Source organism: Dermacentor variabilis, chromosome 6 (genome assembly GCF_050947875.1).
Source record: "Dermacentor variabilis isolate Ectoservices chromosome 6, ASM5094787v1, whole genome shotgun sequence".
Lineage (NCBI taxonomy): Eukaryota > Metazoa > Arthropoda > Arachnida > Ixodida > Ixodidae > Dermacentor > Dermacentor variabilis.
The window spans coordinates 135,682,344-135,706,725 of NC_134573.1; the positions used below are offsets into that span (position 1 = coordinate 135,682,344).

The 24,382-nt window shown below is 49.9% G+C and overlaps 1 protein-coding gene across 1 annotated transcript in view; it reads left to right on the top strand.

Annotated features, from left to right (window-relative positions):
- The window catches only part of LOC142585274 (protein Wnt-2-like), a 91,181-nt gene that overhangs the window by 55,448 nt on the left and 11,351 nt on the right, over nt 1-24,382 (top strand). The window contains exons 2-4 of the mRNA XM_075695904.1: nt 4,565-4,785; nt 12,768-12,966; nt 16,051-16,315. Of these exons, the coding sequence (XP_075552019.1) occupies nt 4,565-4,785; nt 12,768-12,966; nt 16,051-16,315 (685 nt within the window). The remainder of the gene's footprint in view (nt 1-4,564; nt 4,786-12,767; nt 12,967-16,050; nt 16,316-24,382) is intronic.

The window sequence follows — 24,382 nt, forward strand, 5'->3', positions numbered from 1 at the left end:
ATCCTCCAACATGTTATCAGGCATGCGACACAGCTGGCGAAGCGAGCGGAGGCGAGCGCAACGACGAGGAACGCGGTGTGACGTCATACGAACAAGCGGCGGCGGCTGAAAGGCGCGGCGCTGCGCAGCGGCGAAACACCTGTGGCTCGGTGCTACTAGTGGTGCATGCGCAGTAGTAACTAGGAAGCGAGAGAGAAAAAGAAATATCCGCGGCGAGGCGCGCGTTGTGACGTCATGTGCCTCCTCGGAGCACCGCCACGGCGAAATCGCAAGTTCGCGCCCAGTAAAGCTTTCGCTTTTAAAGAAAGGAGGAGGTTCGAGACGGCGAGCTGCAGTTGACGCTGCTGCGTGTTACGTGTCAGGCGTGTCCACCTTCTCATGCCAATGCCCGGGTCGTCCATGCCGCCGTCCCTGCGAGGAGTGGTCCTGAGGCCGTTGACGACACAGTGTCCTCTATAGCTAGCCTCTCTCAGGTGTACTGTGTTCAGCACGTGGAAAGCCTGAGCATTCAAGTCATTGTAAAGAACACGATTGGCATGGCTCTAACGGTCGATTCTGGCGGCCTGGTCGTCGGGTGCGGGTGTGTTACTGTCTTTACCGCAATATGGAACAGATCTTGAAGCGCACCGGCCGACAGGTAAAAGGTTACAGGAAAGCAAATTTTCTGTAGAAGCGATGCTGACAGCGCTTTCACATATAAGCAGACCAGGAAAGTGCTTCACTGTAACTAGATGCCATCTGTAACCCTTTGTCTGTGTGCCGGGGCGCTTCAAGATCTGTTTACTTCAACCAACTAGGCCGTCTCGTTATAGTGTTACCCTTATATATAGCCCGCCCTACCGTTTTTCCTTTGAAACGAAGTTTGTGCCCAAGTCCCGTCGACATACACCAATGTTCTGTCAGTAAAGATTGTGGTCTCGCAAGCGGATGACACAGGGTGCTGACAGGCACTCACTTTTTTCAGTTGGAGATGAGCACCACGAACCTCGTCTCCAAATATATACCTCCGAATATACGCATGGTTTCAGAGTGACATTCAACTATGGCGGCTTACAACGTGTGCATCGTTGGTACGGCACCAGCAATCACTATAGCGCGCAGTACGCAGCACCGTTATGTGGCCACCGTTTGAAGGCACTGGGTTGCCCTGGACGTAGCTGCATATTTCGCCGACTGACACATTTTGGATTTTCATCAAGTTTCATCGCCCTTATTGGAAATTCTCACATAGTACATTTTTTTATGGGCGTGATAGTGCAGAATTTCCCGTTATCGGTGGTGTACCCCCAAAGGGGTGCCCTCTATCGCCTGTACTTTTGTGCTTAGCCCCGAGCAATTCGTGCGTATAATGTACTAGGAGACGCTCATGTGCAAGGCCTACAATTACCACGTAGCGGTGTTGTAAAAGTAACAGGGTTCGCCGGCAGCATCGCATTGTATCCCACAAATAAAGGCAGGTTCGTCTTTCCACTTCTAGAGCGTCTCTGTTATGTGAACCACTGTCGGTTCTTTTAGATGGACTGTTGTTCCTAAGGCATTGACGAAGTTGGGAGGCTCATTAATTTATGCACGACCACGTTGAAAGGTATAGTGCTTGAGCAAATCCCTCTTTTAACCCCGTAATGTCCAGCGTTCATTTAGGCGACGCTAGCCTTGATGCTTTAAAACCCTTATTCAGGCACAGGGAACTTAACACATGACTTATGGTAGCGTTTTCGATACACTGGACACTGGAGCGAGTTTTAAGTTGTAGATAGTTAAGCAAATCCATAACATAGATGCTTAGGACTCGTCATTGATCGCAGCCTATCTTGGTCGAAGCACGTCAGTGCACTGCAGATTAAGTTATCTAGTTTTATACATGTTCTTCATGTTGTAACTGGACTAAGACCGGGCCCCTCTGAACAAAGTCTTTTGCAGATATATCAAGTCTTGTTTGTGGGCTACTTATGATACAGCCTGTGCTTTTCAATATACGTTCAACTTGTATCCGTTCGATGGAAAGCCTTCAGACCCAAGCTCTGCGAGCATGCCTAGGCCTGCCACGGTGTACATCGACGTTCGGCACCATAGAGGAATCACGGACCTATCCAACTGAAGTTTACATGTCTTTTGAGCCACCTCGAGTTCACCTCCAACTGTTGACTCGACAGACACACTACACCTTGTCTTCAATTGAAGCATACCGCCCAAGCTGCACCTACTGCAGATGTCTCACTACTCACAGGCATTCCTCAGGCTTCACACCTATAGTCTCTCTGAAGTGCCATCGTGGACACTGCATAGGCCACAGGTGCGCCTTCAGATTCCTAGGATTTCAAAGAAGTCGCGTATCCCTTCCACTGGCCTTAAACAACCCATTTCGGTCCATTTGGCTGGGCTATACGATGGCTCTGTGCACATATACACAAACGGATCTGTTACACCATGCACCTCTACCGCCACCTTTGTGATCCCTCAGCTGGACACAACCTGCCAATACAAATTGAACCACAAATCGTCGTCAACAGCTGCAGAACTTATTGCAATACGGGAAGCTGTCCGTTTTGTCTCCTACCTGACGCCAAGTACATGTACTGAAGCACTTATGTACTTTCTGACACAAAATCAGCGCTGCAAGCCATCGATTCTCCCTCGAGGAGATGCCAGTATTACATGTTAGCATTAGACATCCTACAAGTATTTGAATTTGCTCAGAGGAAAGGACACTCAATTACCTTCCATTGGATACCTGGTCACTGTGGCTTGGCCGACAACGAGCTAGCTGATGCGGAAGCAAGAACCGCTATCTCCAAAGCCGCCGACGTAAAAATTCCACACTCGCGAAGCGATGTAAACTCCGTTGACTGCGCTCATGCGAGATTGCACAGCACATTGGGCTCAACTAGACCATCGTACGGGCACCTGCGGGAAGTAGACTCTACCAGGACTTTTCGCCTAAAGTCAAGCGATGCCATGCAAGCATGCTTCATCGGATTCCCCTGGGTGTCGCCTTCACTCGGCGCTACGCACATCTTATCGGCCGTGCGAACCGCCCAAACTGTGCACTCTGCCAAGTGCCTGGAACTCTCCAACATCTGTTTTGCGACTGCCCTCTCTACGCATCACATCGGAAGACGCTGGCTCCTGCGCTAGCAGGCATTGGCAGGCAAACATTGTCTGGAAGCGCTATTTTGTCTGCAATATGTGATCGTACAGTAGCCCCAGAAGCCAGAAGGGCTGGTCTGGACTAATTGAAGACCACCTGACAAGATACAAGGGTTTAAGGAAGCCACTATGTTAGTGTATATATACATCCATTTTTCCTGTTCTCATCATCAACTTTAATCACTCTGTTCTGTCCCCTTTACTTTTCCCCTGTGCAGAGTAGCAAGCCAGAGCATGGGGGGAGAGCTCAGGCCGACCTCTATCCTTTATAATAAATTATCTTTCCCTCTCCTACATTTTAATTAAATACTATACTAAACGATTATTCAAATAACATTTAACTCTATTTTCTTTTGTACAAGTGCTTTTTTTGGTACATAGCCAGATATAAACGTAAGCAAGTTGCTCTAGTTTTCCTTGATGTGTAACTGTGTTTGAGCGTTACGGAGTTAAGGCGTGCCGTCGTGGGCACGGGCCATATTTACCAAACAACACCAGCAACAACAACAAACTTAAGATGTGTGCGTGTGTGTGCGTGTGCGTGCGTGTGTGCGTGCGTGCGTGTGTGCGTGTGTGCGTGCGTGCGTGTGTGCGTGCGTGAGTGCGTGCGTGCATGCGTGTGTGCGTGTGTGTGTGTGCGTGTGTGTGTGTGTGTGCGTGTGTGTGTGTGTGTGTGTGTGTGTGTGTGCGTGCGTGTGTGTGTGTGTGTGTGTGTGTTTGAGAGAGCGAGATAGAGAGAGAGAGTAAATATGTTTATCCACTGAACTTTTACCTCCACAGGTCTGGTCTGGTTATATCGCCCTTGTGCCCTTTTTAGCAATGAGAGTGGCTCTGTGAAACACTTCTTTTTGACGTGCCGCCGTTTCATTATTCAAGAAAAATATTTTTATAAGAACCCTTCCAAACGCTTGGCTTGAGTTCGACTCTTCCTGTAACTATTTCCTCTGGGGCTACCGTACTGGGTTACAGCCACAGGAACGTTTGTGAAGCACTCTGCATCTTTCTGCGCGAGACAAAACGAATTGCACGTTAGAATTCTTCAAAACACTTGTACTGTTCACAAAATTCACAAATTCTTCAGATAAATGATAATTCATACGTGTAACAGTAGACGCCTTAAATCCTATTTGCAAGATACTTTCTTTTTTCATTTTACCCTAATTTATTGAAAAAATATGGCTAACAGTTCCTTCACCGCCCTATTCATGGCCGATCTCCCAGAACGAGTTGCGCCATTTCACTGGAGATCAAGAACAAGAACACAAATAAAGTTTTGGAGAGGCGTTCTCATCCAGAATGCCTCGAGCTCGGGCCGCGTCCTGGTCCCTCGCAATCAGCTGCGAAATACTTTCGTGCACGAAAGCGTTTTCCTTTCGACAGCACCCATTCACACACTTCTTTTCAAACCCCTGCGCAGGCTTAGCGCGGCGTTGGCCCCGGCGCTCATCTGCCAGCGGATCCGCGGACTAACAGCGGCGCAACGCCGGTTCTGTGCGACGCGCCCCGACGTCATGGTGGCCGTCGGAGAGGGCGCCCTGCTCGGACTGGCCGAGTGCCGCCGCCAGTTCCGTCACCGACGCTGGAACTGCTCGGACACGGGCGCCTACGAGTCCGGCTTCGGACAGCTCTTCACTGTCGGTCTGTATCGGCGAATCGCGCGTGCGCGTGCTCATTTCGCTCAACGAATTAATCACGTCAGAGAGCGATATCGGACCGGCGCAGGATCGCCGGGTCTGCCATATAACTCGTGAAATAACAGGGGAGCGGGACGCCTTCGGTCCCCGGAAAGCGGGATCACCGTCTTTGTGCTGCTGCAGTGGACGGTTTGAACAATGGTTTCAGTCTAACGCCGATGTAGGTTCCTTCAACCTGTATGACCCGGTAATGTGCTCTTTCAATATCTTTCCTTCTTGCAGGCTGTGATGGAACCTTCTAGATGTGTGTCGCAGTAGAGGAGTGCAGGTGTAGATGTGTTGCGTTTTGTTTGTTTGTTTGTAGCGCTCTTATTGTAGTGCATAGATTCCCTTTCCGGAGGCTAAATTTTGCAGAGATTAAATGAGGACAGTGATACCAGATGAATATTGAGGATTCGAGTGTGTGAGGCCGCCTTCATGACTGTATAGATATACTTGCTCCCTGTGTCTGAGCTGCAACGTGTCGAAATTCCTGCTCACCTTTACTTGAGAAGCCCGGTGAATCTGAAGAAGAATATATTGGGTGCGGATGGCAATTGAGGGCTGCAACATTTCTATAACAATAGAATAACAGGACTATAGCAAAAATAAAAAAGAACAAGGACGATAAAACGAGGTGAACCGGACAGGATCACAGCACCCGCTGTTTCCCGTCTTCACCGCTTTGCCCATTTCCTCGCGCTGTTCTTTTTTTTTTTTTTGCATCACGAAGCCGCATCAACAAGATCAACTTCAGATTACATCAAGCACCTGTACGGCAGCCAGTCGCGAAGTCGGGGTCAGGCGGCGCCGGCGGCTGCTTGCTCTTCGTGTACAGAAACTTTCTCAGTGACGCGGTCACTTTCTGGAAGGCTCCAAAATAGTGGGCGGGTAAACCGTCGGGTGTGACGCTGCTCGTACTAAAACAAGGGACGGTCGTGCCCCCGGTCAAAGCCACCGCCTCCCGCGATGTATATGGAAGCTGCACACGTGGCCGGAGGTAGGGGCCGCGTCACGTCTCGAATAACAACCACACGCACCACCCACGCATGCCAGGGAACTGCACGAAGGAACCGGCTACTCCTCTGGCTTTAGTCTTTATTTCTTTCTTTTTATGTTTCACTAAAACCGAAATCTGCTGTGCGAGAACAGCGAGTGCTTGTCGTGCATTTCGGGCGTTCACGCGTCTGGGCCACAGTCACTGCTAGTTCACGCTCTCTCTCTCTCTCTCTCTCTCTCTCTCTCTCTCTCTCTCTCTCTCTCTCTCTCTCTAATGAAAACCGGGCGCCGGCCGTTTTCGCAGTTTAAGCTGGCGTCATCCATGGTAAGAGATTAAGGCACAAAACCACTCGTAGCAACGTACGTAGGAATGAATTAGCAACCATCGCTCTTTCTGCCACCCTTCTAAATTTCTGGGAATCGTCTATTTATAAGAACGGAGATGGCAAAGATCTTATGGGATCCAGAATACATGCTTATGAATTAAAGACTGACGAAACTTCAACGAACATTTATTTTATAACCCTGTTGTTCCCAGCAAGGCAGATCTCTGCCGAATATTTACCTTTGATTCTTATCAATGCTTTCTTTATTAATTTCTGATAAGACTATCTTGTTTTTGCTGCGTGCATGCAACCTCCCAGCACAAAGTAATTAACATGCAAGAGCACAAAACAGTAAGCCATAAAATCGGTGTTGCTATTGCACATCTAATATGAACTGCTTCGGCGACTCTTAAAGGTGGTTTGAAATTTACCGGCAGAATTGCGCCGCGTTTGTTATGAAGACTTGCCAAGTGTGCTTTAGATGACACAAAACCACTGCGTTCTGAATAGTGACGCCACGAAACTGGCTGAGCAGTCTGTGCAATCAGTTTAGGTCCTGGAGTTTTACCTGCCAAAACCACGATCTTCTTATGAGGCTCGTCATATAGTGGAGGACTCCGGAATAATTTTGACCATCTGTGTTCCTTTAACGTGCACCCAAAGCCCGGTACATACGCGGTCGTTTCTGCATCTCGAATTATTAGACAGCTCTCAACTATACCGCTTCTATCGTTGCAGCTGTAGTTTGAGCTCGCTGTCATGTATAATTAAAAATTTACAGTTTTCGATGTAAGGGTGTTAGTTAGCCATGGGGAAAATACGCTACCCTTAAAAGGGCAAGAAAAATTTGGGTATATCAGGTATAACTACGTCATACAATGGTCAAACGAATGCAGAGAGCCATGGGTCGAGAATAGGACGTGGCAGCCCCTCTTGATTTCGTGGCCTCGCAACGCCGCAAGCGCTCCACAACGCTGCATGAACCACTTAAGGCGGTCCCTCGTTCAGCGTTTTTGAAGCGAAAAGCTTCACTACTCTAGTCAACACCGCGCTTCGCGCGAGCCGGCGTATGTAGAAATTGGCTCCGCAAGCGTGTTCGAAATCGGCGCAGTTGGTCACTGCCGCGCGCTATGCGTCATTGTTTGACGTTCGCCGCAAGCGCGTGTTTATCGCGGAGGCCGACTATATAACCGCCTGCCAGAGAGAGAGTAAAACATCTTTATTAATAATATTTGAATGGCGAGAGCAGTGTGGGAGGAACCCTCAGTCCAGGGTCCCTAAGATGATTCCAGAGAATAGGCGTGCGCATTCAACATCGAAAGAGAAGAGAGTGATACTACCGATAGAGAGAGCTGTGTTTATGGCTGTACAGAAATCGCAAGACAATGTGCTCAACAGTTATGAATAAAGAAGTTTAATAATCCTGCATAACTTATGGTATATATCATTGATAATCAATTTGCATAACTACACAAGGCACACGTATAGCATAACCATAAGCTAAACCGTAAGCATAACCATAGGCTAAATAATAAAGCATAACCATAAGCTAAACCATAAGCATCACCGAACCTTTTCGCTTCGAGATATCCAGGCTTAACCTTAACTAAGCCCCAGCCAATTTTTTTTAAAGCGAAAGCTTTACTGGCCGCGAACTTGCGATTTCGCCGTGGCGGTGCTCCGAGGAGGCACATGACGTCACTACGCGCTCCTCTCCGCGATTTCTCTCTCTCTCTCTCTCGCTCCAGAGTCATTACTGCGCATGCGCCACTAGCAGCACCGAGCCACAGGTGTTCCGCCGCTGCGCAGCGCCGCGCCTTTCCACCGGAGCCGTTTGGTATGACGTCACCCCGCGTTCCTCGCCGTTGCGCTCGCCTCCGCTCGCTCCGCCAGCTGCGTCGCATGCCTGATAATATGTCGGAGGATTGAAAAGGAGAGCTCGCGTGCGCCGCAACCGCAGTTGAGGCGGCAGTATGGACGGCGACAATTCTGATAAGCAGGAGGAGGCCTGGAATCGACATCGGAACGAAATGAAGAGGAAACGAATCGCCTAGGAAACAGACGAACAGCGCGGCGAACGACTGGCTAAACGCCGCAACATAGCTAGACAACGAGACTAGCCTGGACTGACAATCCAGATTAACCAAGGCTAACCATGCTTATGTTTCGCTACGTATATCCTGGCATAGCCGAGCTAAGTCACTGCCATTTTTTTTTTACCGCCGTTTGCTGGCGCGGCATCTCTCGGCGCCGTCGCATGAACGGCCCCAGAGAGAGCGTCGAGCCACGCTAGCGGCACACGGACCAGCGCTGACTGGTCTTCGTTCATCGAGCCAGTTCCGGCGGCTACGGTGAGATGTGCAGCTTCAGCTTGAGCACGCCACCCTCAGCGTCGACGCCGAGCGACGCCGGGTGACGAAACGCCAGCAAACGCCGGGAAAACGCTGAATGTGGGGCGGCCTTTTAGGCGGGGTCATTCGCGACGCGGCGCCGGCGCGGCGTTAGCGTTGGCGTCGCCAGGACACGCGCGCGGTCCGGCCCTCTTCATCGTCGACGTGCGTATACACCTCTGCATCTCTCTCACTCTCTCTCTCTCTCTCTCTGGGTCACACACTGCTGTCTCACTATACGGCAGCTCTAACGTATACAACGCCCGAGGAAGACACGCGCGCTGTACGGGAGCGCCACGCGGCCATGCGTGAGCACCAATTGCGTCGCGGCGCAGATGAAAAAGACGAACGCCGCGCACCTTCTTCGAGTGGGAGGCGCCCGCCGCGTATGTGTACAGCGTGCGAGGAGCGAGTCCTGCGTTACCTCCCATATTTCTTTTTCCTTGGGCGACTAGGCGCATAAATACCTCGTTTGGGCGAATGTAAACACGCGCGCGCACGCGAGCCCTTCCCGTCTTACGCGCGGGCCGACAGGTCGTATTTCCACCGGGTCCCGTCGAGCGAAGAAATAGGCCGGCGAGCGCCCCCCCCCCCTTTTTTTTTTCTTCTTCTCTGTTTTCGCCCACTAATAACGCTGCCGACGTCCCACCGTTGATGGACCTCGAGCGGAGAAGGCTTTTTTTTTTTTTCCTACGAGCAACAGTGCAGTAAGCGAGATTTCCGCGCATACACCGAGCCTGCGGAGAGCGGCAGCCTTATAGAAGAAGAGTGGCAGCGGGCTCCACCATGCATGGGTCACGACCGGTTGGGTCAACGTCCGTGCTCTCTCACCGAACGAGAATAAGACGTCGCTGAGACTGTCCGTACGGCAGCTGTTCAAACGCTGCGCTTGTTAACGTCTAAGACTCGTTCCTGTAGTGCAGCGCGACGGCGATTTCTGTGATTTTAAGCGACACGGTCATCTGTTCCGGTGCCTATAGGCATGCCAGAGAATCACCGACGGTCCATGGCAGCCGAAGCGTGGATGACTCAGGATGAGTCGTGACGTTGAGAATCGAAACACGTGTATGCTTCGAGAGCTGCTTCTGTCTAGACGGGTGGCTACCCCAGCAACCTTTAGGATACATGAAAACCATGCCAGTTGGTGATGAGTCGCTAAGGAAGTGACCTGCAAAACGAAAATGCACACACACACAGTGGCGTAGCAACAGGGGGGGCCGGGGGGCCGTGGGCCCCGGGTGCAAGGGGCCGGGGGGGGGGGGGTGTCATATACGAAGATACCCCTCTTTCCGCCGGCTTGACTGGGCACAAGTTGCAAAGAATGCTCCGGTATCCAGTACCCCGAGCTCATGCACTCGATGCGTTGCGCCGCAGAATTGTCGGCTGCAGCTCTGTCAACACCCCACAAAATAATTGCACGAATGTGCGGGCTAAAAAATTTAATTCGCGGAATGGTCGCTAAACTGCTCGCACTAGCGGAACGTTTCTTGTGGGGTGCGCTCGTGCTGTGCGTTCATGCTGGGAGCAGGAGTCGCTAAACATACACTGAGGCGTTGTAAGGCGCTGGGGCTCTTGGGTTCTTCTTCCGTTCAGAACGCGCAGCGAAGACGAACAAAGACAGCAGCAAGAGGGCGTTCAACCAGAGCGCCCGGCGCTCGCGTTTACGGCGAAGCATTCGTTAAGAGCGACGTTGCATAAGTCGGGCCGTCAAAAGTCGCGAATGGGATTATCTGGATCGTCTTCAGACTCGGTTCGGCCGAAGAGTTTGGCGGCGTATGACTCTACAGGCTGTAGCCGCGGGCCCGCCGCGATGTCCGGCTCGCTTTTACTTCCCCTCTCCCGCTCGCTCCGAGAAGCCGCTGCGAAACCTGCCGTTATGTTTCAGGCTTTCCTTCTTACCCTCGAAAGTTTCAGAAAACTGTTGTTGTGTGACTTCATGTCACAAGTACAGTGTCTGTATCAGCTGCACAGAATTTAATAAAAGAAAGGTGAATATTGTAACGATATTTTCCGATCGAGATTCTATGAAGTTATGTCTTTTTGTGATTACTAAGAACTCAGTAACGCGAAAAATATGGCAGATAAGTAATAACCATATCCTTAATAATCCCGTAATTAGTACTTATAGAGGAAGCACTTCAATTCGATAACTGAGGACTCCAAAGTCATATTATTACCTCAACAAAAACTTCTTAAACAAAATCGTTTTGGGTGCTACATCCTACAGTACTTTGGCACGTCGGGCGGCGCCCAGTATATCGCAGAAGCGAAAGAAATATGAAGTAGTGGACGAGTGACGTTGATCCCTTAATCCTCTCCATAGCGAGTGCAGACCAACAGTAGTGCAAGCTTTCGCTGGCACGGGCTTCATCGCGGCCTTTTGTTTCTTTTTTTATGGGCACGCCAAGAATCGACGCGAAGAGTGCTCTATTCTGTTCCCAATCTTGCGGTGGTACCGCAGCTCGGATAATCACGTTTGTCCGTATAGCAGCAAATGAAAACAAGGCTTTATTGATCAGAATGAAGAGAACTCGTAATTGTCATAGGATTGGCGCCCGCGCAGCGGGGAGGCAGGTAGCATTTCTAATAGGGTGGGGAGATCAGCGTCACTGACAAACAATTTAATTTTCGTTTTCGTTCAGGGCTGCCCACAGACAAAATACTGCGTGCCATAGTACCTACGACGATTTTTGTGAAGTTGTTGTTGGGCAAGATATGAACGTCGGGCTTCAATTTTGCAAACGCAATATTACCGCTAAAATTGGTAATTAAAACTTTATTAAAAGATATTTTTTGTTACTTGTGACGTGAGTCATGTTTTCCACGATGCCGCATTTGTATTGGCTGCTAAGCCTTACAGTCTCACAGAAGATGTGCACATGGGCTTATCACACGTTATCAGTGCAGTACCCTGTGGTACTTGGCGCAGGTAAAACAGCGTGTATATTTGCTGCATTCGCGGTCTCTGGGAAAGAAAGCGAAGGAGAGGGGGACCCGGGGAACGCGCGCGGTATCCAAGGCGGCTGTACTGGTGCTGAAACCCGGCAATTGTCGATATCCTCGCCTTCCTCAGCGACATCAGACGGGGGGGGGGGGGGGGGGGGGTGACAGAAGACCTATGGGCCCCGGGTGCCAGACGACCTAGCTACGCCACTGCACACACACACGCACGCACACACGCACCGACAGACTCACACACAGAGGGAGAGGAGGCAAGCACATTTAGCGAGTGTTTATTTACGATTGCTGAACTGCCGAAGTCGTCAAACAATGCTCCACGCGAGCGTGAAGTGACATGTCTAGAGGCATGAGTTTGATGTGACAAATATGGCGTCACTTCTCTGCCAACACTTCCCTTTGACTGAAATCAGTAAACGCAATTGCGCCTCATGCCACCTTTGCTAGCCTTTAAGAGGTTAACTATAATCTGGCATGCCCTCTTTTCGAAGCTTGGTGACCGTGTGGTTACATTTTTCAAAATTAACGCGGACAAATGAACAGATTAATGTTTCCAACAGTGCAACAGCTGTTCAATTTCTAGAGAAACGAGAACGAAATTATTTACCCTGAATTCCCCCTTTAATACAAGTCTTTATGCCTTCGAGCGAGCACCAAGGACCGTCTGTGGGCCATTTCTGGTGCTCTGAAGTGACCGGGATTAAAGCTTTCGTAGTGTAACGTATTGGAACGCATAAAGCTTCGCTTACATGGTCCCTATGGGCCAGACTTGCGAATCCTGGGAACATTTGCTGCTTTTATCTTCATTGGGGTCTGTGGCTTGTGACTGATTTTTTGATCTTGCATTTTTCTTGCCTTTTGTCATTCGCTCACATCAAGCTGGGCCTCCGCTATCGCCGGGATCGCCCCCAGGGTGGACGGATGATAAAAAATAATAAAAATCGCATGAAAAGAATGCTTACACAAACGATCGCGGCTGTGCTCAGAGAAACACGATTATTAAAGCGTTGCGTGTGTGTATATATAGTACATGCGCCGACACTTTAATTTTCACAAACATCCCCACCAATAAGTAGTGCGAATGTTTTTTGAAGAACTCGGAGGGGATGATTGCCGAAACACGGCGCTCCGAAACATGACGCTGAAATAGCGGTATACAGGTGTGGGACAGCGGTATAGGACGGGTGACAATTAAGCGCTTGCGTGAATGTTTACGAGCAAGCAGCTCGTCTGCTCTGCATGCGTATACATTACGTGTGTTCTGTTGTATGCAGGAAGCAGGGAAGCGGCTTTCGTGTACGCCATAAGCTCGGCCGCAGTCACGTACGCGGTGACCAGGGCGTGCACCCGGGGCCAGCTGGCACGCTGCGGCTGCGACCGCACGCCGCACCAAGAGCCCCAGCTGCGCACCCACTACGCTCACCGGCTCATCAGCCCCGTCGTGGAGGCACCGCCTGCAGAGCCGGTCACCTTGTGAGTGAGCGCCAGAGACCGCATGGATTCTTTACGGTACCGCTTACAGTGTCCCTGTGCATCCTCCCACACCAATCAGGGCTCACTCTCTCCCTCTTTTATTCTTTTTGTTCCCCTTTCCCCACCCCCAGCGTAGGGTAGCAAACCAGGTGCTCGTCCGGTTGACCTCCCTGCGTTTCCTGTCCTTGCTCTCTCTCTCTCTCTCTCTTACTGTATCGAATTATTCATTGTATAAACGTGGAAGTGTAGCAGGGATATTCAGTGCTGTTGATCGCTACGTGCAGGCAACAGCACCGAACATGGAGGCTAAAAGCAAAGCAGCAGCGTCAGAAGGTTTTGCTTGAGGACATATACACTCTATTGTAGCTGAATGGAAAACTTGCCGCGCGATGCATCGATAGTTGCTGGATAATACTAAAAGTTCGTTCGCATCAACACCTATCGAAGAAACTCGTCTTCTTTTTGTGCGTTCTCGATACGTATACAGTGCGTTCTCGATACGTATATACAGTGCTCCACGATTGTAATGATTTATGATGTGAACGCTTGGCCATCTGACGTATCTTGTTGCTCTGTCAATTGTACGCACTTCTCGCGGTTGCGGAAGTGAACGCCCAAGTAGCACACGAAAGCTTTCCTTCGACCAGCTCAGAGTCGAATGACAAAACAATAAACTTTTGTGAGAATGAAAGATATCGCAACACGATATAACTGGGCAGAGAATGCAGGGACACTTGCCCACTTGCATTGCCGTCTTTAATTCACTGGCAATGATACGTTCCTTACGAACAACTGCCGAGTCACTGGGTGCAATATTAGTGATAACCCAGGTCTTGCGAGCTCGAGGCAGGCGAGAACAGTCACCATTACCATCTACAGTTTGGAAGCTCCAGAAACTCACAAGGGACAACAGCAGCTGTGGTCACACGACCAATGAATCTAGACACACCTAAAAAGAGCGTATACTGGAAATTCTTGAGCAAAATAGGCTCTATCTCGCATTTAAAGGACCGAGATTCTCATTCCAAACTGCAAGCTCAGGTCATAACATGAGATTTTTTCCTTCTTATTTTGCTCAGGCAAATAGCATTTACTAATCTTTACATCTCAAATTTGGTCGATTACGTCAACTTTGCTGCAAACACAGACCACTCACTGACTTTCCTACGCAAAACGCTGCCCAGTACGCTGGTCAACCGACGCAACATTTTGGAGAAGCATGACGCCGCTTGACAGCTGCGCGTGACGCCTCGTTTAAGATCGAATGACTGGCACATTTAGCAGCAACCTAGCTTTGCATGCATTACATTGGCACCCTCAATGTGCAAGCCGGCTTATCGTTTTCGAATATACCATTGCAAGAGTGCTTTGAAAACTACTCTAACATTAGCCTCGAGGTATGTGTAAAATGCATAGAATTTTAAGGAAAAACCTTAGTTTAATAAAGGGAAATGAGGCATCCACCCAAACGAATCTAAGTGCTGCAAAGGAAAGCCATACTGTTTCCTCGAAACAAAAGCTTCGCAGTTGAACAAAAATGCGTCCCGGACCAGGAGGAATTTTTCTTCAACTGCGAAGGTTTTGCTTCGAGGAACCCGTGTGGGTTTCCTTTGTAGCGCTTGGATGCGCTTGGGTGGATGCCTCATTTCCCTTTATTAATTAATTTTCTCCACCTTGCGGGTTTGCGCAGAACTATTACGTCAAAAACCTTAGATGTACTCTCGATAGCGACAAAAAAGAAAAATAAAGCTCTGTTAAATCTGGTTAAGGATAGCTTAAGCACTGACAAGCGTTCCTTTTGAGCCATCTAACGAGAGTTTACCCGTGAGACTCTCCATTTGATGCTGCAGCGCGCGTCTACCGCAGGCCCCCCACTCTTCATGCGTAGACTCAGTACTCAATCTCAATTTTTCTCTCTGCAACGTTTACCACCGCCTACGTAAGTATGCAATGCCTTTACGCCACAGGAATTTGCCGTATCACCAGTAATAGATAAATGACTAGGCATCACTTACAACAAATGTTTTTGTTGTCAGCGCCCCTTTCTAGAAAGTCCCCTTGATGAAACTTTGGTTCCAGGCTAAAGTTCCCTTGTTCGCTTTACCTCACTTTAACTCGCCACCTTTCTATGAACTCGTTGCCTTACCTTGACATTAGCGGCAACTCATAACGAATAAACGAAGTAAGGAAACACAGGAAACAGGCGGCATGGGGGCGCTAAGCTTTCAACCACTCATTATGCAACCTGTGGATAGCTTTTATAAAAAGTGGAATCCGCTTCTGTAAGCGCTACCTTACGACTGTGATCAGTCATTAGATGCACGCAGGGCAGAAGCAGAATGAACTGTAAGTAATGCTGCTAGTTTGCCTAGTTGGTTGCTAGATTTGTGAAACCCGTTACAAACAAATGCAGCTCAAGATCGACAGGAACGCAGAGTACGTACGGGTATTGCGTCTGTACCCCTTGCTCCGCGTTTTTGGTTACGTGCTCCATGCTTTGAGATCACAAAAGGTTAGAGGTTGCCATGTTTCACCATGCAGCACGAACATGTGCCTTTCTGATATTACACATGTTCACATGTTTGTGCAACCTAGTCAGCATGGACAACATGATGCAACATGGACCTTTTTGAAAGATGAGATGTTTGTGAAACACGTTAACCTCGAACGTGAGTTTTTTTTTTCGAAACATGGTAGCACGTTTTACAAATGATCGTGTCACCACGTTTCACATGCCAACATGTTTGTGCGACATGGTAACCTCTAACCTTTGTGAAATTTGCCAACACGTTTGCTAATAAACATGGTAACCTCTCTCTCAGCATGTGTCCTTGCCGAAACACGGTAGCACGTTTCTCGTGTTATACCACGTTGCGTACGTGAAACGCGTTAACCGCTAACCTCGGTTAGATATGGTAATTGACATGTTTGTGGAACACGGTATAACCTCTGATACGTGTCCGTGTGAAACGTTACGTCATTTTTGTTTCACCACGTTTCGCAACGCGGTCGAATGTTTAGCGGAGGCGGAATTCTTGTGGCGACCAAACGCATTTTGTTTCGCCGCTGTCTCGCCGGACGCAGTGCCCGCGGAGCCCAGTTCGTGCGGGACTCGTGGTCGACGCCTCAGCCCGGAGGAGCCGACGGCGCCGGGCGCGCCGGCCTGACCGCCGACGAGCTGCTGTCGATGTCCACGCTGTCGGCCGGAGACCCGAGCTGGAAGTGGGGCGGGTGCAGCGCACACGTGAAGCGCGGCATGCGCCTTGCGCGCAGGTTCCTCGACTCGCGAGAGGTGGAGACCGACGAGCGGGCCCTCATGAACCTGCACAACAACCGGGCCGGAAGAAAAGTGAGCCCCACAGTGCCCTTCCAGTTCGCCTTTAAGTGGATCGAGTCGAACGTGTGTATACGAACGAGGCTGGCTTGTGTGCGATAGTTGAATTAAGTGTGGGACGAACGCGGCCTTTTGTGTACAAGTAAAACTCTTGCTTGGGCTAGTTGGTTCACGCTTGAATGAGTAAATAGCAGGGCGCTATAGAACAGGACAGAAGAAGAACACAAGCGACAGGGCCGTCGGCGCTCGAGACTGGCACGCTGAGGCGGCGATCAAGTTGACGCACAATATGACAGGATCGGCGCGAAAGCTTCGTTGAAAGAAAGGGCCCAGTGCAGAAGAAATATGCTCAAGTAAAACTCTTGCATGGGCTAGTTGGTTCATGGTTGAATGAGCAAAGAGCAAGGCGCAATAGAACAGGACAGAAGTAGAACACAAACGACAAGACCGATGCCGGTCATGTCGTTTGTGTTCTTCTTCTGTCCTGGTCTATTGCGCCTTGCGCTTTGCTCATTCAAGCGTGTACGAGTCTGTATACCCTGGCGCGGTATATGTGTCACGGGCCTGCACTGTTAACTGACACTGTTTGACCCGGTATAGGTTTGACACAAACGCGCTTCCCACTTCCGAAGGTGTCCAGTATGGGATGCGAGTGCCATTTATCTTTGGAATGCTGACGTCGGTCCAGGGGAAAAAAAAGCTGCGGTTAAACAGTAGGGCAACTAGCAAGGTCGGTCTTTTGCTATTCCGCTTTGTTTTTTGTTCCTTCTTTGCAGAAACGGCTTTACTTAGTGTTAGTTAATTCAATTGAAGTTGTCCGGTTCATGATTGCTATGAGTCGCATGGTCATTCATTCAAAGTTAAGATGATGTCGCCGTCTGGAATAGGCGTAACGTTAAGAGATAGGAAGAAAGTTGTTCAGATCAGAAAGCAAATAGGGATAGCCGATATTCTAATTGACATTAAGAGAAAAAAAATGAGGCTGGGCAGGCCATGTAATGCGTAGGATGGACAAACGGTGGACCATTAGAGTTACAGAATGGCTGCAAAGAGAAGGGATGCGCAGTGGAGGTCGGCAGAAAACTATAGGCGGGGTTAGGAAATTAGGAAATTTGCAAGCGCATGTTGGAATCGGTTGGGGCAGGAGAGGGGTAATTGGAGATCGCAGGGAAGAGGTGTTTGTCCTGCAGTGGACGTAAATAGGCAGCTGCTGCTGCTGACGATGGTAAAAAAATATGCATATTGCCTCATCGCAGACCTGAGTGATCTGAGTCCAGAGTCTGCGTTTCCCATGGAGACCCATCCAGCCCCCCCTTTCGCGTACTACCGTTACGCGGAAGTTCGATGTCTCTCCAAAAGACATTGGATTCTATGGTGCCCTCTCTTCCTGGAGCTATAGTGCACTTTGCGCATCAGCAGCAGCAGCTGCGGCTCCTGCAGGCGTTTCGCTGGTCCCCCGCCATTCGTGGACGCTGCAGAGATGTTGACCTCGGTTTCCACGCCGTGGCGGCGGCGGCGCCGCCAAAAACAAGGGGGGCATTTCAACGTCTCCCGTCGGCTCCTCACCCTTTTATTATTATCCCTGGCACAAATACTCTCTCCCATGGGCGTCGACTGCTGCCGCCCGTGGGCCCCATTGTGAGGTCGGCCAGGGTCGCATGCCGCGGCGATGCGAAAGCCGCGCCAAACTGCCGCAGGAGGCAGTGTTGCGCCTTTGTGTGCGCCCTTGTTCTTTCTTATCGCTTCTTTCTCCGTGAATACCCCCCCCCTCTTTCTCGCCGCTTTGAAGTGCGACTACTCTGCTCGTCGCTTGCTCCTTGAACTTTCTGTTCTTTTCTTTTCTTTTCACATAGGATTACGTTTCTCGTACTTTCTCGAAGGCCTTCTTCTTACCCTTTGTGCCCAGTGCAGGCGCATAGAATCCTACGGCCACGCGAAGCCGCACGTTGGACCGGACCTTTTGGCCGAACTCTTGCTTCCCACACACACACACACATAGCGCACGCTGGCCAACCGCGTTGTGCGTGGGGGACAAAAAAAACGTCGGGCCTTAACCGCATACGGATAGGTCGTAAAGCCAGGGCCATATACATGCGGCTTTCGCTTCGTCCTCCTCGTCGTACGCGCGTGAGAATCGGCCGTAATACGTATTCCGCTTAGGAATGATCCAGTGCGCCGTGTGCTGCCTGGCTGGAGTCCCTCCATACGCGGCGCCGCTGCCTCAGCCGCCACGTCGACGACGTCAGGCGATCCGTGCCTTTCGGTCGCCGTCGTCTCCTTCTCCGCGCCTGCTGTCGAGCTCCTATAAAGACGACGCTAAACTGGAGCCTTCCATCACTCGCCAGTGAATGGGCCGCGGCGTAAATGCCTCCTAGCACGCGCCTGCTTCCTTTATCCTATATCGGTATATCGGTGACGCGTAGGCAGTAAAGTGATTGTTTATCTCGTCGATCTTTGCGGAAGGTATTTTTGGCGACAGCAGGAACAGGCGAAAAAAAAAAAAAAAGCCCCGTCGAATCCGTGGCTCACTCAACGGACAAATGGCCGCAGAGTTGATTGCAATCTCCGAACGTCGATCACTGAGACGCGGATCTGTCAAGCGCCATCCCGCATCCGCCTAAAGTACAGCGGTGAATATGTATTACTGCGTAGCTTGTATGTATATTTTTCTTTTTTGATGTTTAAAGCTGGTGAAGGGCACAGATTTCCTTTTTGAGAAGTATTCCGCAAAAATTCTAATGCTTCTGACTTTTATACGCCGCACGTAGAGAACTGATATCCATCCGGAAATACTGCTTCTGTAGCCGCGCAGCTTTGGAGCTGCGAGTTGTTGCCTGTTCAGCTTCATAAGCTAGCCAGAGGCGAATTTTTTTTTTCTTTTTTTACCTCTATATGTTTGAGTGCGTTCACATGGAATAGGATATGGTGTGACCTGTCCAGTGTCATCGCCAGCTAGACCACACTCGCACTATGCCTCGCTGTTGGCAACCCAACGCATTTTGTGGTAGATTTTGAAAGCAAACACGCACACACACAAAAAAGAAAGCGAGGGAATTGAGGTAAAGAAAGCCTGAGAGGTCGACAAGAGGTGACCGGGGTTGTCTGCCTTCCAGGAAAGGAACGAGTTGAACGGACGCCACGACGTGAACAGAAAGGAAAATAAAACAGATCCGGTACCGCTATGAGAACGTCTACTGTTTGCTGGTATGCCACCTGCAAGCAGTACTGAAGTATATGGTCGAAACCGGCTGGCGTTTGAACGTACCGCTGGCGGGCAAATTTCTTAAAGATTAAGAAAGGGAAGGAGAGAGAGAGAGAGAGAGAGAGAGAGAGAGAGAGAGAGAGGGGGAGGGAGGGAGGGAGGGAGGGACGCGGACCGTAAACACCACTCATGCAAGAGGCGATGAGGTGAGGCTGGATGCTGGGCTCGGCGATGGTGCAGAGGAAGGGTCTGGGAGAATGCGGAATAACTTGACGTGCATGAGGCGTAGACCTGTGCTGTGAGAAAGTTTTAGGACGTTCGTGTACATAGTATGGGAGGGCAGGCATGCACAACACGTATACTCGAGACGGAAAAAGGACAACGCGAACGCCGTCTAAGTTGTTCTTCTGCTGTCCGCGTTTTGTACGCCTGGCGTTCCGCGCCCGAAAACCCTACCGACTTGCCCAGCTTTGTTTCGCCCTAAGTTTGTACGTGTACATAACATTTTCTAAAAGGTCTCGAAATTTTTGACAATTGGCTGTGGCAGATGTCACAATTCTAATCCTTGTTCTAAATTACTCGATAAGGTGAGCATTAATTCTACGAGAAAACAAAATAATTTATTAAATAATTAGCATAATTAGGATAATTAATTATTTAGATAGTTACTTCGCGGCACATATTTGAGCCTATGAACTTTAGCCGCTGAGTTCGCAAGGCGTATCCACTTGGGAACGAATTTTCTGGACAGCACCACTTCCGAGATATTCATGTTCACTGTGTCCGACGAAATGCATTGGCGTTCCAGTTACTTTTTAAAGAAACCGCTGTTTTACGCATTGAAGCATAAGACTAACTGGAAGACCAATGCATTTCGACGAACACTTTGAAAATTAATATCCCAGAACTGGTGCTGTCCGAAAAATTCGTTCCAAGTGGATACGACCGTGTCATAAAATATTTAAATAAAAAGTTAGGGTAATTATGGTAATTACTTAATTAGGCATTTTTGTTTCTCGTAGAAATAATGGCCGCCTCATCGAGTAATTTAGATCAAGGGTTAGAAGTGTGCTATCTGCCACAGCCGTCTTCTTTTTGAACCTTCTAATAAAAAATAACACCTGGCATACTTTACGGGAGCCGATACGGAAACGTATCGCATATCGCTGTGTCCTATACTGCGTTGTGACGTTGACTTCAATAAGGGCCCTGAAAAAAAAAACACTTATTTTGATGCCAAACCACGTGCTACATGGGACCCACCTTTTCTTGAAGGCTGGGAGTAACACAATCACTAATATGTATGGTGGTGTATATGACGTGAACATCATGAGACACACGCACAACTCCTAGTTCTTTGTGGTAGAACAATGTTTTTCCTCAGGGTGTGGCTGCAGGAGCTGCTCCTGTAGTCCAAGTCTCTGGCATTTACGGTATTTCGTGGACTTCTACACATACGCGGACTGGCCAAAACGTTGTGGGATACAGTTCGGTGGCAAAAAGGCATTCACCAGCACTCACCATTCCCAGGTCTCCTTTCCCAAGTACTCGCTCTGGAAGCCCGAAGTTGTTCAGCCTTGTCGTTATGGTTGCCGACTTGACGTTGTTGCCTGAGTCATCAGCTGGGTCCCCTATGGTAGTTTTGCGTGGTGGTTTTGCCTGACGCTTCTGGCTTTCACTTTAGTGTGACTCAACGATTTGTTTATTGTTTCCACCAATCCTCCACGTATAGGTTGTCACGCAATTCGCTCATTTGTTTATTTACGTACGATATTTACTACACCCTACCAAGTCGCCTTTACGACGTGTCACTTAAACCATTTCACTTAAAATGTCGCCTGGCGCCTGGCGAGTCATCGCAATATCTTTAGAACCCGCCGTGGTTGCTCAGTGGCTATGGTGCTGGGCTGCTGAGCACGAGGTCGCGGGATCGAATCCCGGCCACGGCGGCCGCATTTAGATGGGGGCGAAATGCGAAAACACCCGTGTACTTAGATTTAGGTGCACGTTAAAGAACCGCTGGTGGTCAAAATTTCCGACGTCCTCCATTACGGCGTGCCTCATAATCAGAAAGTGGTTTTGGCACGTAAAACCCCATAATCTAAATAAATATATTGAAAACAGCTTGTTTGTTGCTTGATGTCGCGATTGAGCACGCTTTCCTGCACTACTCCTGAGCCATCCACGGACGTGACACTGACGACAGGCGAGCGAAGGCAGTGGTGTATGTAGTCCTCGGGTTTGACGTCCCAAAGCGGCAAAACACGTGGGGTTGTGCGACACGCTGAAGCGAAGCGATGCGGATTAATTTTAACTATTTGCTTTCTTTTCTCTATGTTGATCTGTTTCTAGTTTTCTTTACTGAAATGACATAAATACACGTGATACTTTCACTTTGTAATTAATATGAAGGCTCGTTTTCAAGCGAAACTTAGGCTTAGTTCTTGAATACGCGCCTAGATGTTAATACACGGGGATTTTCGCATGTCACCCCCGTCGGATTGCAGCCGTCGCTCCTGCATATAGAATCTGTGCGGCCACGACCACTGAGTCACCGTTGTCGGTTACAGACACTGATCCCGCTCGAATCTGAGAACGGTAGAAGGCGCAATGTTTTGCACACCGTAACCTACTTTATATGGATTCTTCAGGTCGGTTTTGTCTTTGCCAGTGTGCGTGAATTGGTGTAGCTTCTTCGGTGTTTGTAGTGCAGGGTAAGCACAACTACAAAAGATGGAAGAACCACAACACGAATTGCGTGATGTTGCATTTTGTGCTTCTGTTGTCGTTGCCCTAGAATCCTCAAGTGTCATGTACCAGTTGAGACAGCCAAATTTCCACCACTCCATTGTCTCACGCTTGGCAAGACCCATATGCTCCGCATGCACGACTTTTATTTTCCTTTGTTGATTATCATCACTTATCTTTCGTTTTTCACTACCCGAAGTCTCGATTTGCCGCACATAAGTGTGATCTCCAACTTCGTTGATCACGCCACGGCATCGTGGCATCTCTATCGTCGTTTCATTTAATCTTGAAAAAAGTATACTGACGTTAGCCTAACAACCCGCACAAACTACACAACAACCACATTTCAAGGAAAAGAAAGAACAGGCAACTCCTTATATGCCAGGGAGGCACCACAGCCATGTCGAAATACATCGTACGGTTGAACAAACCGACTTTCGTGACCGTAGTCGAAGGTCAAAAAACAAATAAAGAGGGAGAGTCCGTTTCATTTATTTGAAGTCAGTAAGTCAGAATCGGCCATCATTTAGCGACAGGATAATCGGAGAAAATCTCTTCCAAAGACCCGAAATAGATGTCCCGAACAAACCGCGGGCACCAAGCCCCACGCGAAGCATCGAAATCAACCGTCCTCTTTTTATCTGCGCTCGCAAACCCTGCCCCGTGCCCTATCACCACGCGGCTTAGCAGGGAGAACGTTACGCGAAACGGACTCCCAAGACAAGCCCCGCGTACATTCTTGGGCATTACACGCCGAAGGTATATGTATTCTACATCCGTAGTTTCTCGAGCACACCCCAAGACGGCGCGCGGTAGCCCGATAAGCGGCCCCCAGCGCGGACATAAATTCTCCCGGTGGTCTCGCTCTTCTGTACACCGCTCGCCGCTGCCGCTCGCCAGAACGGGCCCGAATCGGACGTCCCACGCGCGGAGGCGCTCGCGGAACCAATGCGGCGGTGGACGTCGGGACACACCCTTCCTAGGATCCGTCAGATGGGCGGCCGAACCAATTAAGCGCGCGCCGAAACGATACTCCGTCGTCATGCCTCTTTCCCTGCCGAAGAAGAAGCGATGGAGCCGCGATGGGGGTGGGGGACTCGAATGCCCACACCGCAACCGAGCGGCCCAGCTCTCTTCCTCTTCCACGCCATCGATCACGGCTGTTGTACCTCTCGGCTGGAGGCATGTCGTAGCGGGGGCCCATGCGGCTGGCTTGCGGGCTAACTTCGATGACCTGCACCCGAGCAAGGCTTGTTTTCTCTCTCTGGTCGATCCGGTATGTATATAGCATAGGTGTGCACACGTGCGCGCACCCCCTCCGTCGCACGCGACATGCATGGCTAACTCAGCAAGTCGGTGTCTCTCGGCGTCTTGTTTGCACAAGCGATAATCGGGAGCGCGCGTGGTTCGTGTGCGGGCCTCCTTGGAGCCGCCGATGCTTCTGTTTCGAAAGGCCGGGCTACCGGTGGGAGTCGGGCGTGCAGATTGCGTGTGGCGAACGGATGCCGGACGTGGAATGGCGCCACGCTATTCGCGGGGCGACCGCGCCTCCGCGCTCAGCGCGTTGCTCATCGCTCTTTGTTGTTCGACGTCCTTGTATCCCTCCGGACCCGCGTGCGATAGCATCGCACTGTATAGTGTGAATGGAGCGCGTTTTAGGTTTTCATTTTTTTAAGCGTCACGCGGAGGCTTTCTGTCGTACCTCCTGCTGGAGTATTGTTCTACCTTTCTTTCTTGTATTAACGCCTGACGTTGCGAAATCGCATGATCGATAGTCAGTTTCGTTATATTGTGGCAGTGGAGCAGAAATTGCAGCTCGCGACAGGTCAGTCAGGAGTGGGATCACGCGAATACACGTGCCCTTGCGTCGTATCGCTGTCTTTCTTTGTGAAAGCGCCGCCCATTCTCGATTTACCACAGTATGAAGCCTAGCTTCGAGAGCCTGTGCCCTGCCATCGTATAGGTTGGATATGTCGCAAAACCTATCCAACAATCTCAATGGTCATGCGGTGTCCGTTTGAGAGCCCGTTGCCCTCACTGCGCAGAATACTGTACCTTCGTGCATACTATCTGGCTCGCGTCGCACGCACAGGAAACTCAACGCTACATACACCATACCAAGTTCAATCTTT